The 17,602-nt window shown below is 39.9% G+C and overlaps 1 protein-coding gene and 1 long non-coding RNA gene across 2 annotated transcripts in view; both read left to right on the forward strand.

The window, feature by feature from the left end:
• Positions 1-17,602, forward strand: part of LOC136801040 (uncharacterized) — a 36,627-nt gene that overhangs the window by 12,156 nt on the left and 6,869 nt on the right. The gene's annotated exons all lie outside the window — the stretch shown is intronic.
• LOC136801037 (microtubule-associated protein futsch-like) lies at positions 1,898-16,516 on the forward strand. Its single transcript, XM_067057667.1, has 8 exons — positions 1,898-2,096; positions 2,576-2,627; positions 3,439-3,627; positions 4,184-4,381; positions 4,743-4,940; positions 5,298-5,501; positions 6,177-6,931; positions 7,215-16,516. Exons 1-8 carry the CDS (start codon positions 2,064-2,066, stop codon positions 16,455-16,457), a joined length of 10,872 nt encoding a protein of 3,623 aa, XP_066913768.1. The 5' UTR covers positions 1,898-2,063; the 3' UTR covers positions 16,458-16,516.

Here is a 17,602-nt window from a genome sequence, read left to right on the forward strand (position 1 = left end):
ACAAAATATAAAGATCTACTTGATGTCCAATTATCCGTGAATCTGAAAATTTAAGAATCGCAATGAAAAAAATTGATGAAGAAGAAAATGAAGACTTTTGAGAAGAAGAGTATTTCAATTTTGAAGAGCTTATTTTCGGCGAAGAAAAATTATTTTGAAAAAAAATTTGCTTTAGATGGTGTGTATCTTTTACCGAACTAAAATTATTTTTCGAAAATTTTTTCTGAGAGCTTATTTGCTTCGAAATCTTGGAAATAGCGCTTTTTGACCAATTTTCCATCCCAATTTTTCAAAGAAAAACAGCCATAACTTTTGATGCATTGATTTAGAAAAAATTCCGAAAATTTTAAAACAGTTCTATTCTTTGCGAACAGTTTGAAAAAACTTCGAAACAAAAAAGTTAATGACCCATAAAACTTTGCACTTTTTATAAAAGAAGGTGATGCAACATATTATTGACGTCTTTTTAAAGTTCATAACGTCATTTTCGCAATTAAATTCTTAATTACTCTTAAAGGATTTGATTAAAAAGCAATCTATGAAGACAATTCTTTGTTAAAAGTGTTAAAGAACCTAAAACATAACTTTTATGTTCAAATATGTACTAAAATCAATTTCCCGACTATGGTCAGAGCCCTTAAGCGATCCTAACTACTTTTGAAATAATTTTCCAAATGTAAAAGTTTATACATCAAAATTTAAATTAGACCCTCAAAGTTTTATTGAAGTAATATTAACCTTAGGCTGCACGCTGCACCCATCCCATTTGCTACGGATGCGTATCGTGTATAAAATTCCCGTGTTCGTGTTTTTTTAGTTTTAGAAACTTGGTTAACTTGATTAGTAAGTTTTATATGGGAGACCTTCAAGTTTCATTAGATTTGAAATTTAAAATTTGAATGGTCGTTAATACAATCGTATGATTTTCTAAACCTTTTAAAGAAAATTGAGAAAGGTTAATCCAAATTTGAGTTAACTCTCAGACAGGAATTGTATACACACGATTAGCATCCCCTTTATCAAAACAAATCAAAATGAATGCGTGCGGTCTATGTCCACACGTTTATCGCTTCGTAGTACACTCTGTGCGCATTATCTGTTTGATAAAAAATTCCCGTACCGGGGATATCTACGAAGAAGTATGATTATAAATAGCAAAACTCTTCTCGTCGACTCCCCTCTCTCACTAACACTCTATCGGAGCGGTCGGTTTGAAAAATCTCAATTGAGAAAAGACAATGACAACAGACCCTCTACGGCAATTAATTTTGAAATTAGCCGTAGATACTGGGTCTGTGTACAGACAACCTATGTCAAGCATACAGATCACTTTGAAAGCTCTAAAAACGTCACCAAACATCTGAAGTTTTTTTTGAACCCACGATAGAAACGAGGCTTTCATTCTTGAAATACACGCTTTTTTTTATAAGAATGGTGTAAATCCATTTCATCATGGATATTCTTAACGTTTTTGGGAGAATCATCCTAAAATATTCTTACAGAATTCTTAGGTTAAGATCCTAATTCACTTGTATTAAATGTTAAATCTAGTCTAAATTCGAATCCAAATCACGAAATGAAAAAGACACCATTTTTTGTATAAAAAAGCGTGTATAAGCGAATGAAGGCTCAGATTTCCTTAAGCACGATATAAAAGTATACGCACGCATACACGAGCCTGACCAAGGGGCAGACACTTGTATAACCTTTTAACCGATATTATCTGGGTAATGAGTAGCCGGGAATCCAGACAGAATAGAGAAGTCGCTAGCGACTTGCAAGAAATTTTGTATGCGCCTTGAAAAAAAAGATTGTTTGCTTTCGAATGTTACGCTTGAACGATTTTAAACAATCAGTTCTCTGCATTGCAACGCTAGCTTCCTACTGAGTGAAGTCTAGTAAGGTTACAATGAAATTATAAGAAATAAGAATTTTAATCGAATTCTATATCAATTTTATACGAATCGGAAAGATTTTAAAAGTCAGTATCATAACCAAAAGGGCGTTTGCACGGAAAGTTTTCTGGTCAATTTTTGGTATTTTTTGAAAATGTGTGTGGTTTTATGAAGAAGAAAATGTCTGCTACCATGTTGAAGGTGAGGTCAAACTTTTGTTTTGTTTTGTTTTGTTTTGTTCTTGCTATATATTTATGGTACGTTTTGTTTGGAGTTCTCGCATGGAAACGAAATCCTAATAAAATTGTCAAATTTTATGTGATTATCTTCCTGACTTAAATCCAACAATCCGAAAATTACCTCCCCTACGTCCTAGATAGACACTTTTCGTGTGTTCATGATAAAGCTATGATAAAGCATCTCCCTTGTGGGATCTCTGTGCCAGGGCGAAACTTACGTATAACGTACCGTGGGGAAGGGGGTTGTACTTTTGCGATGTAAAGGGATTGGCCCTTTTTTAGTACGGTATTACGGGATTTGACAAAAAAGAGACGGGAAAACAGATTTCCATAGATATCGGGTCTCTGGCCCTGGCAGTGTTCTTTTTTACATACCTACACTCTGTTCCGTCCATTCTCAAAAGAAAAGTTTAAATAATACCATGCGATTCCCACTTTTAGATTTGGTTCTACACATCCCTGCTACTTTTTGTCGCCGTTGCTTCGTCAAAAGGTAATTATTTTCAATTTGGGCTAAAGTCCTCAGGATTTCAGGATCTCAAAAGCTCATAATTTGTATTCCAATAAGGCTGAGAATATAGCCTAGAAGCCACTGAACCCCTCCAAAATCGAGATATCCAATGAAATAAAGTGGCACTAGCCGACTGATAGTGTGAAGGTTTCGATCACAAACTTACACTGCAATGGACTGTGTTCGAATCCCAAGCACTTTCAGGCAGGGTGCTAGGGAAATATGGTGATAGACTCTCACTCATAAAGTGGAATTACTAAATTGGTAATTCTCACCCGAACTTTAAATTCTGAGCAACGTTAAAATGCACAAAATTCTCAATATATTTTGACCAAGATTGCAGAAACAATACATATTGCAAGTGTAGGTGATTTCTGTACCTAACTCGAGATATTAACCCTTGAAACCCGTGTTTTTCAGCCAGAAACAGCTATTTTGTCCAGTTTTTGCGCTTTTTGAAGCTCAATATTTCGAGTTAGGTACTGAAATCACCTATACTTCCAATATATCTCTAATCCTAATTTTTTGATAGCTTTTAAAAAATATACAACAGGTCTCCGTTTTCTCGAGCTAAAATCTTCATTAATTTTTAACACTATGATTTTTGCCTGAGACCGTCATATTTGTCCGAAAATCACACCAAAGTGTCCGAAAAAAAATTGGAAACATAGTAATTTCGATTCCCCTACCCCTTACGCCTTAGCTTTCCAAAAATGTATAACAAGTGCTTCTAACAAAACAGTCATGCGATTTTACAAAATGCTCTCTACTACATTAAGTTTTTTATTATCAGGCAACAAGAGAAATTTGGGTTCACCACACGATCTTCCAGACATTTTGAAGAACGATAAAGTTGATGCAAATGATTTGAAATATGCAACAGACGATTTTCGTGTTGATACTCATCCGAATCAAGGAGTCATCATAGAAAGTGAAGGTGTCGGAGGGCCTCATAAGAAAAGCCAAACTCAAAAGTTAAAAGGTATATCCATGTTTTTGTTTAACCCTTTAACTGCAGTTACTTGTTTGCTACCAAACTGAGGTCGTGTGCAGACCAGGGAGATACTAGGATTCAGACCTGACGGGTGCGTGCCGCCCGACTTCTGCCGCGCCTACTTCGCCGACCATAAAATGCTGAGTGGGTAGTGGCCTTTAGTGAGACTAAAAAGTAGGGAAACCTTTGTGAAATTTACAACCCTGCTTGGGACTAATTTGACCTAATTTTGATCTTTCAAGGAGCAAATCCTTGAAATTTTCCGATTTCTCCAACCCTTAGTGGGACTGAGATTTAATTTTCTGACCTTCTCAATCTTTATAGGAACTGCCAGGTTCCAAAAAGGCACCCTTAAGGACGGCACATACCTGTACCCTTCACTTGCCTAGGAACCCCTCTGGGCTCAGCTATGCGCGTTGGCACATTATCATATGTAGGTCTTCAAGTTCCGTTTGCGTATGTGTGGTTTTTTGACAAGCCTCCACTATCTAGATTAAAGGACCACCCCCGTAACAGAATAGCTTTCTTTTTATTTCTTTCGTAGAAATCACAGGCAACAAGAGATATTTTGGAATGCCACACGATCTTCCAAATATTTTGAAGAACGATAAAGTTGATGCAAATGATTTGAAATATGCAACAGACGATTTTCGTGTTGATACTCATCCGAATCAAGGAGTCATCATTGAAAGTGAAGGCGTCGGAGGACCTCATAAGAAAAGCCAAACTCGGAAATCAAAAGGTACGTTTTTCTGTAGTTTGTTTTGGCTTTCGTGTAGGGTCCTCTTTTTATGGAACATTAGACGCTTGCTGGTCTAGGATGGGCGGAAAATCTGGTGGCTCAAATAGTGATTACGAAGGCGTTTTAAAGCATCGGCCCGTAAAAACTTAAAATGTTATCAATCGCGTGTGAATGTGAGTATTTTGTTGAAATCCCACGATCTATAAGTTCAAGGACCCTAAAATCCATCGAATCATCACAGAATACGGTCAAAGAAAAATTACTTTGATAATATCTGCGAAATTGGTTTAACCTCGACTTTCCAACTAATATCTGAATCCTTTCTTTAAATTCAAAATTCAACTTTTTGGCTATTTTGTAGATGTCACGTTCAACAAGAGACATTTGGGAATGCCTCGCGATCTTCCAGACATTTTGAAAAACGATAAAGTTGATGCAAATGATTTGAAATATGCAACAGACGATTTTCGTGTTGATACTCATCCGAATCAAGGAGTCATCATTGAAAGTGAAGGCGTCGGAGGGTCTCATAAGAAAAGCCAAACTCAAGAATCAAAAGGTATTTTCACACCTTTTTGTCGTTTATTTTGGCTTCCGTTTTAGAAGATTAGCTAGTTCGCACTTTGAAACTGCTATTTTTCGGCACCGCCTGATAAAAGACGGGCAGGAAAAGCGGTAAAAGCGGTAAAAGTTATAATATTATCAATCGTGTGTGTATGTGGGTATTTTGTTAAAGCTCGAGGCTCGAAATTCGAGAATCCTAAAATCTCTATCCAATTTTCATCGAATTTGGTCAGAGAACAATTACTTTCATAATGGTCTTTGTAAATTTTGTTTAACCTCAACTTTCCGTCATAGTATCTAAATCCTTTATACTATTTCCAGATTTTTCCTCTTTGACCGTTTTTTTTCGTAGACGCAACGTTTGACAAGAGACAATTGGGCTCGCCACGTGATCTTCCAGACATTTTGAAGAACGATAAAGTTGATGCAAATGATTTGAAATATGCAACAGACGATTTTCGTGTTGATACTCATCCGAATCAAGGAGTCATCATTGAAAGTGAAGGCGTCGGAGGACCTCATAAGAAAAGCCAAACCCTCCAGCCCAAAAAGAAGGGTAAGTTTACATTTCTTTACGACAGAATATTTGACGTTCGTAATGCTAAAACACTGAAGAACATGCTTTCAAAATACTTGTCTGAAAGATTGTAGCATCAGGTTCAAATATCTGGCCAGATGATTGGAGAAATTGTTCTCGAAACGTAGCCAAAAGTAACTCTCGTGATTCAAGTCGCGCTAAACCTTCAATATAGATATCAGCTCTGTCTTCTAAAATAAGTACCATTTAATTTCGCGATTTAGCCGTTTTGGTGTGTTTCGCGGAATTTAATTTCGCGAATTACACCCAAATTCGCGAAATTAAATTCCGCGAAAATTTCTTCCGCAAAAATTTCTTCCCTTAAGGAAATAGTTATCGGACAATTATTGCGAGTGAGAAATATTTTACGAGTTCCGAGATTTTTCCGTAAAATATTTTCCGAGTCTTTAGAGGAGGAAAATATACGGAAAATCTGGAACGCGTGAAATAATTCTATATTGTACGAGCAATAGACGATATCGGCTTAACGAAATTCTCTCCGAATGATTACCCATGATGCATTGCGCAAACAAATTCAGTAAGGCAATATTGTCCGTGAATTTTTTTGCGCAATGCATTATGGGCAATCATTCGGGGAGAATTCGGAAAGCCGATATCGTCTATTGTCTGATAACTATTTTTCTATGACCTTAGGTAAAGAAATGACAGGAGTGAAGAAACAATTTGACACGGACTTGAACATGATGCCCGAATTACCGTTAGTTGGTCCACAACCGGAAGAACATCTTACCGTAGAACCTCCTGCACCGATCGAACCTATCGAGCCGGTACACCCGATTGAACCGGTACCGATAGAACCGATGCCGGAACCAATAATATCACATGTATCTGAACCAGTCCCTATTATCCAACAAGAGCCACCTCCAATTGTACACCACGAGGAACCTATCATTCATCATGAGCCTGTTCTCCTCCCAGTCCCCATCGCCGCCCCTGCTCCTCCACCGCCACCGCCCTGCACCGTACATATCCCGGTTACCGTTCATTTGAAAGGAAAGCTTGCTATCAAGATGAAACATTGTCAGAAATGTGATTTTTCAAAGAATATCGAGTCTATTGGTCCTTTGAAAATCTCCTCTCTGAATCAATTAGAAGACAAACTAAAGGAACGTTTGGACAAATCGTTCAAAGTCAATGCTAAACGAGGAGGCAAAAAGAGAGGGAAATTACATAAAGCACATCACAAGAAATCAAAAGATATTAAAGGCACTAAACGTGATCACCCGCCTGTTATTGATTACGACCGCCTAGACCGCGCGAACGAACGCTTCATCTTTGGTAGCGATGGCGAGGAGGGCGAGGAAACTGACGTTCAAGGGAGCAAGAAAGATCAAGTGGATGAACCAGGACAAGACGCTTTCTTCAGGAAAGCTGTCAACATTCCAAAGGTATTTCTACCTTATACATACTTTTTGTCTTCGGCTTAAGTTTGCTTTCACCCACTGGAACCTTAGTAATTCAAACTAATCATAACTCGTTGGATAGATTGTTTTCCTTAAATTTCCAGTTATCATGGTCTTTGTGCGAAGGGCTGGCGATTTCAGAATTTATGCGTATTTAGACCTGTAAGTTTAGGATCTAGTCAGATAAATTTTAGCCCTCTAGGGCGTCATGATTTTCTTGTTATTGAGTACTATGTAATTTCATCACTTATCTGATTATTTATTTCAGGTGTTTATCCCATCAGCTGCTTACAAACGCGGTGTCATCATCAGTCTACCCAAAGGGAAAGCCATGTTGAAATGTGTTGTCCCCAAAGATGAAAACAAAAAATCTTCTAAAAAAGAAAAGATAGATGACAATTCATCTTTTATTTCGTTTGTTACCAAGCCAACTGTAGCTCCAGCACGCGAGAAGAAAATTATTTCTCCGAGTCTTGCTGATTTTTCTAACAATGTGGAGCCACCAGAAGAGGCGGCGCCAGCCATAGCAAGCTTCACCAAAACAGCCACTGAGAAGGAATCACCATTACCTCAAAGCGGTGTTAGCGGTGTAACCAAGTCTGAAGACACTGCTGTTGCGAAAGACAAGCAAGACGTAACCGATACTAATAGTGATGTTGTGACGCTTTCAACCGAGCCGGCAGCTGAAGCGGCGCCAAAACCACAAGCCAATCTAAAGGAGCACATAGAATCAGCTATACAAAATATCAAATTCCCTTCCACCGAAGAAAAAGCACCAAAGGCCGGTGCGATACAACAATCTTCAATAAGTGAAGCAAGTGCAGCAAACCAACCGTCACCTGAAACACAAAACAAAAAATTTGCTGATAATTTTATGAAAGTCTTGGACAAAGATATGCTTGTTTCTCTTTACAAAATGGCTGTTCATGATATTATGAGTGAACTGCAAAACGCCAAAACAGTCGCTCATAACGAGGAAACATCAGCAATGGCTGAAACTTCGAACCTTCAAAGTAAGATGAAAATGATCAGCAATGAACGAACAGCTCTGGAGCAACAATATCCAGGGATTGCAGCCACTTTGATTGCACCACCAGATTCTGCTTTTAATATGCAGCAACAGAGAGCTGTAAAGAGATCGGAAACTCCTTCGAAGAGAGTAAAACTGATTGATACCGATCGTCCGAAGATTCGTGCATCGCGACATGGAAACATAAAACAATTCGTAGCAGCTGATGAAAGTGGATTCTTTGGTGATTTGGATCCTTCCAAACTTATTGATGATCATGAAAAAGATTGCATTGAACCTACTTGCCAAAAGCAAAAAGACTTTATGAAAGGGGCTTCTAAATATTTCGAAAGCTTGGATAGTCTTGCTTTAGCTCCATATCAAAACTTCATGGGGAAGACTTTACAGAACAAACGAGAATCAATCGAAGTCGGTCAAACACAACAACCAAGTACTATTGTGGAGCTGTTCGGTAAATTACCCAGGGTTCCACTCAAAATTACTTTAAATCCCAAAGGACCGTTAGCCAAGCTGAAAGAACCAATCACGATTGATTTGAAGCCTCCAGATGGTAAACGATCAAACTCCAGAGCTGTTGCGATAACCAACAACCCTGCTATTGCAGTGACTATCGCAGATCGTATCTTTAAGGACGAACCAATGACTAAGGAAGACCAAAACAAGCTTCAAGCAGCGTATGCAGATCTCCGCCGGCGCACCTTGGAAACGCCCCACCGTGGTAAAGAAATTCATTTAACACCATCTAGAATCGAACAACGTGGAAAAAGAATGAGAATTGTGGTCAGTTTGCCTAAAGAATTGACTTCTATCCTCTCTGGTAACCAAGGGTCCGCAGCAACAAGAGCAATGACATCCACATCAACAGCTGAAGCTCAACAACAATCACCTGAGATGACTGAATCAAGTTTGAAACCAAAGATCCTTGAATACGAAAACACTTTGGATAAATTGAAGAAAGAAACAAAAGAAGCAATGTTGCAATTGAATCGATTGAAAGATCCTTATTCAGACATCGGCCAGAAAAGACATCATCATCATCAGAAACACCATCAGGAGCAAAAAGAGGAAGCTACCAAAACCAAGATGGTTGTTAACGACCCATATGCTGATGTAGGTGGTTTACCAGCCCGCCGAAAAAGGCGTCGGGCAACTGATGAGGTCGAAGTAGGAGCCATCCTACCAAATAAGGAGGAAGATACCTACAAATATATGACCAAAAAGGAATCGTATGAGAAACTGGCCAAAGATCCTTATGCAACGATGGGATCTGCTGGATTGAAAAGATCGTTCAGGGCTGTTTCTAATAAAGCAGGTACTAAGAGGGGTTTTTTCGATGATGCCTCGCACGGAGGCACAGGTGGAATGTCATTAATCTCTCATACCCATACCCCTTCAATGTCCACAGTCGATTCGACAGCATCAGCTTTGGAACAGATCACCGCAGCCAATAATGTGGCACCACGTGAAGCTCCTAGCAGTCCTCACACCATGATGTTAGATTCGTTACCTAAATTCAAAGAAGCGTTGGCGAAGATAAACCCTGAAACCAGGAAACGTCTGTTCGAAATGAAACCTTTCAGATTTCTAGCTAACATGCCGAATATTGATAGTGCTGTGGAGTCAAGCACACAGCCAAAGAAACCAACTCTTCAAACTTTCGATAATGGGCGCGACCCTTATGGAGATATGGGAGCTGCCGTGGCTCGAAGTCAAACGTATTCCAAAAAAGGTTCTTATAAACGAGATCCATACGCAGACGTAGGAAGTGCACCTAGCACGCCAGTCAAGCGTGAAGAAACCCATAAAAAGCCTGGGCCTAGTACGAGTACTAAAAGAGATCCATATGCTGATCTGGGAAGCGCTCCTGATGTCCCTACCAAACGCACACATACAAATAAGAGACCTTCAACTAAAGGAGGCTACAAAAGAGACCCATACGCGGATGTAGGAAACACCTCTGGGATGCCATCCAAGCGAACACAGACAAGCAAGGGTTACAAAAAGTCTGGAGACCCTTTCGCAGATATTGGTTATGGAAGCGAAGTCCATTCAAAATCACCAAGTAAACTTGATAAAGCTCAAACCAAGTCTCTAAAACCTTTGAAAAAGATCAATAAAATTCATGCCACTATTAAGAAAGACCCTTTCGCTGATATCGGGAACAAGAGGCATAAGCTACCAACCAAAGTCAATCAAAAGAAAGGCGCAAAGAGGGAAAGAAAAACATCACGTAAGCAAGTCTCGAAAAGAGGAAAGGTGTCTCGTAAAAACAAGAAGAGTAAACGGAGCCGCATGCCGAAACACTCAAAGAAGCAAAAGCGACAAAAGGTAATTGGTAGACCGAAGAAAACTACCGGACATAAAAGAGATCCTTTTTCGGACATAGGTAGTGCACCAAGTGAACCATTGAAAGGCTCCACATTCTCTAAAAAGAATCACAAGAAAAACGTCAAGAATGAGAAACGAAGCAGAATGGCAAAGCTGAGCCGTAGAAAGAACAAAATTACGACTGTAAAAAGTAGAGCTTCGATAACAAAGACCAGACTAGCACCAACAGGTATTAAAGCTTCTTTGAAGAGTGGAATTGTATCGAAAGCTGGCCTTAAATCGAAATTTAAAGCTGTCTCAAATAGCATTGTCTTGAAAAGCATCAACGCACGGCCTGTCAAAGGAAGTAAGCGTAAGCTGGAAGAAACCAGTCCAGGTGCTGATGGAAACCAGGAAACAAGTGTTTATTCGAGAGATGACGCAGAAAAGAAAGAACAAGTTCAGGTTACTGATTTCAAGAAGATTGCAGAGAAAGCGAAATTGCCAACATCTATGGAAAACATACAAGGTGTGAAATCGTACGCAAAAGATCCTTATAAATCGATTGGTAAAGTTCTACCTCCAAAAATAATACCAGGTGATCAGAAGCCGCCAAAAGATGACGAAGATAAAGATGATTCGAAAAAGAAGAAAGAAAAATCGAAGGAGTTTGCCAAAGCTGATAGTGAAGAGGGCGATCACGGTGTGCAAAAGAAGATTAGCGGTAAAGAAGTGACGAAAGCTAAGGAATTTGAACTTTCCGAAGAAACTTCTAAGGAGAGTGGGAAAGATCTAAAAGAGGGAGCAACTAATCAGAAACAAGTTCACTTGCTAGGTAAGAATGCAGATAATTTAAACATTGAGGGCAACACTCAACCAGAGTCATCACTTGCACTTGAAGCGCAAAAGCAACTTAAAGAATCGTTTGACACACATCAGATAGCGTCTACGAAATCTGAACATCAATCTAGTGATCCTTATGCCGACGTCGGAGAGAGCTCAAAGTTCTGGGGTGAGAAAGGTGACAGTGACAGCAAATCGAATATTGATGATAAATCGGTGACTGGTAAAACTGTATCAAATGTAACTCAAAACATGGCGGGTCCAGCGTCTGGTAGTAACGCAACTTTACACATGGATCCACGTTTGGAAAAAGATGTTTCATTGGCTGATAGTGTTTTGAAAAAAGCGAACCATGAAGAAGGAGATTCACTGAAGAAGACGAACGAGGATGAGACGAGTGAATCAAAGAAAGAGGAGGAGGATAAAGAAGAGGGTGAAGAAGAGAAAGGAGCAAAGATTATGGAGAAAGTAAAAGAATTAAGTGACAAATTGAAGGAAGGGAACGAGAAAGTTCTCAAGAAGAAGAAAGAGGATCAAGCAAATTTGAAAGGACAAGACGAAGAAGGAGAAGTTGACCAGGCACTTGCCAAGACTGAAGAATTGCTTCGTGCTCTCAATAAATCGAACGCACAAATCAAGAATGAAATGAACGGTGTTTCAAGTCAAACACTTTCAAAAGGCGACTCAACTCAAACTCTCTCACAAGACCCTTCTTCTGACCCTTATGCTAATCTACGACATAAACTTCCCGAGACTAGCGAAGAACAAAGAAATTCTGCTCCAAAGTCAAATTCTACCCAATCAGAAAAGACCTCCAAAGGCTCACTACCAGTATTCGGGCAGCAAGCGATTGCATCCAAGGTGAAAACCAATGCGAAAAATTCGGATCCTTACCTGGAGATAGGGGCCTCCTCACCGAACCCTTCCAAACGAGCTAAACAAGAAGGCTCCAAGAATAATGATACTTCTAAAACGCAAGAATTTAAAACAAACCAAAAAAGTGTAAACCAGGGACGCGACCCTTACTTAGATGTCGGAGAAAGCGTCACATCAACTGTCGCGACCAAACGAAGCCGAGACCCGACTAAAACTCCACTGAAAGCCAAGATCAATAAACGTAGCAGGCGAGCAGCAGAAATCACGAAACGGTTTTTAAGTTGCAGTGAGCCTTATGAAATGATTGGAAGTGAAGCTTCCAAGAGAGATGATGATTGCAACTTTGTGAATCCATCAAAAGTAAAGGAATCTAAACCACTGACCCACTATGGTGATCCTTACACTGATTTGGGTAGCAAACGAGCTAAACCTACCAAACCACATACGAACAAGAGAACGAAAACTACTAAAAGACCCGTGGTAAAGAAAGCGAAACCCGTCAAAAGACATTTCATCAAGAAGAGGAAATCTGTTAAAAGACACACAATTAGCAAGAAGAATCACCACCACCCTGCTTCTAAGAAACACATAATCACGAAAAAGGCCCATAAACGTGTATATCTCCCTCAACATCCGGCTGAAGTTTCCAATGCTGGTAGAGATCAAGTTGAACCGAGTATTTTCCAAGGAATCTTCCCTCTGTTGATGAAACTAAAATCACCGGAATCAAAAGATTCGAAAGAAACGGTCAGTAATCAAATCAATGGTAAGGACCCCTACTCTGATATCGGTAAAAAAAGAAATAGTATGGATAAACACCCATCAAAGGGTAACAAAAAGTCCATGAATGTAAAAGCAGTCAAAATTGACCCGTACGCTGATATCGGCCGCAAGAGAGATCGTGTCGATAAAGCCACCACCAAAGGAATTAGCCCACAACATAAGTTAACACAACCTGACGATTTGGAAGATAAGAAATACTATAAACCTGATACTTTAGTCGGATCTGTCTTAGCTGATGATCGAAAACGCAGCGGGGTTGCAGCAAACCAAACGAAATCAGCAGGCAACGTCATTAAGGATCCTTATGTTTTAATTGGCTCCGCAGTGGATAGTCAAAAACGCAGTGAAACTCAACATTCAAACCAAACGAAGGCCGCTGAAAATAAGAACATCATCAAGGATCCTTATGTTTTGATTGGTTCGGCTGTTGACGACCAAAAACGGAGCGAAGTAATTTCAAATGAAACTAAAGTTGTTGACAATAAGAATATCATCAAGGATCCTTATGTTATGATTGGTTCAGCTGTTGATGACCAAAAACGTAGCGACGTCGCGTCAAACCAAACGAAGGCCGCTGAAAATAAGAATATCATCAAGGATCCCTATGTTTTTATTGGTTCGGCCGTAAATGACCAAAAACGGAGCGATGTCGCGTCAAACCAAACGAAGGCCGCTGAAAATAAGAATATCATCAAGGATCCCTATGTTTTTATTGGTTCGGCTGTAAATGACCAAAAACGTAGCGACGTCGCGTCAAACCAAACGAAGGCCGCTGAAAATAAAAACATCATCAAGGATCCCTATGTTTTTATTGGTTCGGCCGTAAATGACCAAAAACGGAGCGATGTTGCCTCAAACGAAACTAAATCAGCCAGCAATAAGAATATTGTTAAAGATCCTTATGTTATGATAGGGTCCGCTGTTGATGACCAAAAACGTAGCGATGTTGCCTCAAACGAAACTAAAGTTGTTGACAATAAAAATACGATCAAGGATCCATATGTTTTGATAGGATCGGCTGTTAACGACCAGAAGCGCAGTGATGTCGCTTCAAATCAAACAAACATTGAGAAAGCAAGGCAAAAGCTCTTAAAGGATCCTTATCTTTTCATCGGATCAGCAGTTGAGAAGAAGAGCGTCACCAAAAACCACAAACGATACCATTCTACCAAAGTCACCAAACGATCTTTTGATCCTTACGCAGATCTCGGAACAGCCGTTGGGTTGACTCAAAACGAAGCTCGACATGAAAAGACAGCTAAAGGATCAGAATCGGTTGAGAAACTTGCTGCTGGTGAAGCTAGGGCCTCGGAGACAACGGCTAAAGAGTTGGAATCGCTCCATAATGGTATAAGCGAGTTTACACGGGCATCACAATCTCATATCGGGCCTTATGACACCAGTGATCCATACGTGGCAAAAGCAAAATCGGAAGGAAAAGAAGCAAAACTGAAAGCTAAAGAAAAGAAGAAGTTTCACGAGAAAGGAAAAGCAGTCAAAGCTACACCAAGCGTTGCAGAGGAGTTAAACACCATTGAAAACCTCGAGAAGGCGATTGCTACTGAGAAATCGAAAGTTCATCCTGCCGTGGAAGAAGACGAGGATTCATTATCTAAAAACGTCGGCAAAGAAGTGAAACGCCTTTATAGTGATATCGGTGGTAAGAAAAGGTCTTCTTTATCTTCTAAAAGAAAATCAATGAAGCATCCTTCAAGAAAAAGTCAAATTGACAAAAGCAAATGTAAAAAGCGCCATAAGGAAGTTCAAATCCCGAAGGCTCTTAAGGATCCATATGTGATGATAGGAACACCGAGTGAAGATTCCAAACGTCAGGAAATTGAATGCGCTGAATATGAAGATGATAATTTGAAGAATGCGATGCAAGGACAGAGCGATGGTGGGTCCAAGTTGGATGATAAGACACCTGAATCGCAAGGAAACACTCAGGAGGAGAATAAGGAGAACTCTTCCAAAGAGGGAGGATCAAAGGAGGAGAATAAAGAAGATGCTTCGAAGCAGGAAAGCCCCAGCGAGGATGCTTCGAAGCAGGAAAACCCCAAAGAAGACGCTTCGAAGCAGGAAAACCCCAAAGAAGACGCTTCGAAGCAGGAAAACCCTAAAGAAGACACTTCGAAGCAGGAAAGCCCTAAAGAGGAAAACACAAAAAGCGAAAGTGCGAATGAAGAGAAAGGGCAACAAGAGGGTCCAAAAGACGGGCAGTCGAACGGCAATGACCAGAAAGCTGCACAAGAAGCGAATAAAGAGAACGACTCGAAACAAGAATCTTCGAAAGAATTTTCTAAAGAAGAAGGGTCCAAAGAAGATTCTCCAAAACAGGATGAATCAAAAGATCAAGCAACTGCCGAACAAGGGCCAACGCAGGATAATTCTGATGCTCCAGAGCAAAACTCTAGTGAAGAAGGACAAAAACAAAATGAAGGTTCTAATGGTGAGGCTGTGAAACAAGAGAGTGGATCGAGCGATCAAGGTGCGAAACAAGAAGGTTCTTCTGACCAGGGTCCAAAAGAGGAGTCAACAGACCAGGGGCCAAAAGAGGGGTCCACTGATCAGGGTCCAAAAGAGGGGTCGACAGATCAAGGGCCCAAAGAGGGGTCCACAGACCAAGGAGCTAAACAAAGTGAAGACGCTACGAAAGAGAATGCAAAGGAAGAACACAAGGAGGATGGAGCAAAAGAAGAAAATTCGAAAGAAAGTGAAGGAGATAAAACAAAAGAAATGCTTGCTAAAGAGGAACAAGCAAAGATGGCAGCAAAGGAAGCCGAAGCAGCTTATTCTTCCATTAATAATTTCAACAGTGATAGCTCCAATGGAAATAGTGGATCACAAGATGCACAGCAGCAAGGGAATGGCCCTTCAGGGAATCCTTCAAGTGATTCCGCTAAAGAAGGGGAGAACGCAAAACAGGAGGGGGCGAAAGAGGAAAATAAAGAAGGAGGTTCCACAAAAGAGAAGGATAGCAAGGAAGTCTCCAAATTGATCGAAAATAACGAAAAGAATCAACAAGAAGGAGGAGATACAGGGGAATCACCTCAAAAACAAAACTCTGATACTACAGCTGATAAAGATCCGTCAAAAGCTGAGAATTCAGAATCGACCTCTGAGAAAGCAAAAGAAGATTCCTCTTCGAAGGGGGTCTCCACTGACTCATTGAACAGCAATCCAAGCCCTGTTGAAGACGCGTCAAAACCTAACCCTGTTGACGAATCAAAAGCAGGAAAAGAAGGAGAAAAAGAGTCTGGTGACAAAGCTAGCGAAGAGAACAAACAACAAACAGAAAATGGCGATCCTAACAGTAACGTCAATAATGAAGATATGACCGATTATTTGATGGGTCGTTTAACTTCGGACAGTACCGGGACACATTATAAACCGGACAAACCACAGGAACAGAAAAAGAAAACGGAGCATGCAAAACCAACTGGAGGGCTCTCAAAACTCGAAAGTGCGTACGCATCGACCGGCTCCTCAGCGCCTGACCGAGGGGACAAAAAGCATTCGTTACATAAATACGCCGCCGGGAAAAACCCGCGTGATCCGTACGCCGATATGGGACAAGTGACTAGGAGTAATATCCCATCAAAACCCAAAGACAATTTTGTTTTCCTTAAAGTTGAGGACAAACCGCTAGATGATGTTTCGCTAACTTTATAAAATATTTAACTGAGATTTCGCAAGTCAAATGTCCATAAGCAAGGTGCTTTTCAAACTTCATCGGAAGAATGACTTTTCTTCACGTTTCCATTTTTACATTCCCTGTCTCACAGCCCCTGAGGAGCTACTTCCTACAGTGGAGAAGAAAATTTATCGAATTTCCAATAGGGAAGGAAATTCTATTGTTCCAAAAGATCCAACATGGATGGTTTTGGAGCCCTTTTGGAGAGTGCAATTTCCTTCCATTTAATTTCAAATGGATAAAAACAATGTCAATTTCCCAGTGGGGCTGAACTTGTAGGGTATTTTCCACTGGGAACGGAGTTTTGACCAAACTTGCCAGTGGGGCAGGGTTCCTCCTCGCTCTGTGAGACAGGGGTGTTTTTAAGGTAAAGTTTTCACAGAAATATTTAAGAATAGAAAGAGAAAAATGGGCTAATATTTCTTTATATAGCTGTCGAAAATCGACTAACAACTTCCAGGGCTCATTTTTCAGACATTTTTCGGGAAAGGGTCGTATTTTTGAAATCCTTTTTTGAAATCCCTTTTTGAAATTGAATTTAATGCCTCTGGTTTCGTTTGATATATTTTAATTTCAAAATTAAGCTTATTTTTGTAAAAGCATACATTATTTTTATTAATTTCTTGTAATATAGATTAAACACGTTTTTTGAGATTTTACTTGTTTTCTTTTCTTGTCAAGCCAAAAGTACGAACGGGGCTGAGATGGCAAAACATTAGAGCTTTTTACTGGAGAATTTTCTGATTTTGCAAAGAACCATGGTTCTCGATAAGATCTTGAAAAGCTCAAAATTCCCCTCGAAAAATTCTAAGTGGATCATATGTGTACGGAGTAAGACTGAAAGGATAGTGATGGGAACTAACCGCTGGAGGCTTGACCCTGCCAAGCGGAATTTTGACCCTGTCAGACGTAAAATGTTGATACTTTTTGATAATTTTGATACTACCCCTCCCCTCCGAAAAGTTATTCTTCGCCACGGCATGACGTCAGAACTGGGGTACAACAGAACACTTACTAAAGATTGATTATGTGTTTTCATTAAACATAATCTTTTAGTGAGTTAAACCATAGTGTTTGTTTTACCCTCGAAATTATTAAATCTTATTGGTTGAAAAAGGTGTCA

The sequence above is a fragment of the Clytia hemisphaerica genome, unplaced genomic scaffold (assembly GCF_902728285.1).
Source record: "Clytia hemisphaerica strain Z4C2 unplaced genomic scaffold, Clytia hemisphaerica genome assembly, whole genome shotgun sequence".
Taxonomy (NCBI): domain Eukaryota; kingdom Metazoa; phylum Cnidaria; class Hydrozoa; order Leptothecata; family Clytiidae; genus Clytia; species Clytia hemisphaerica.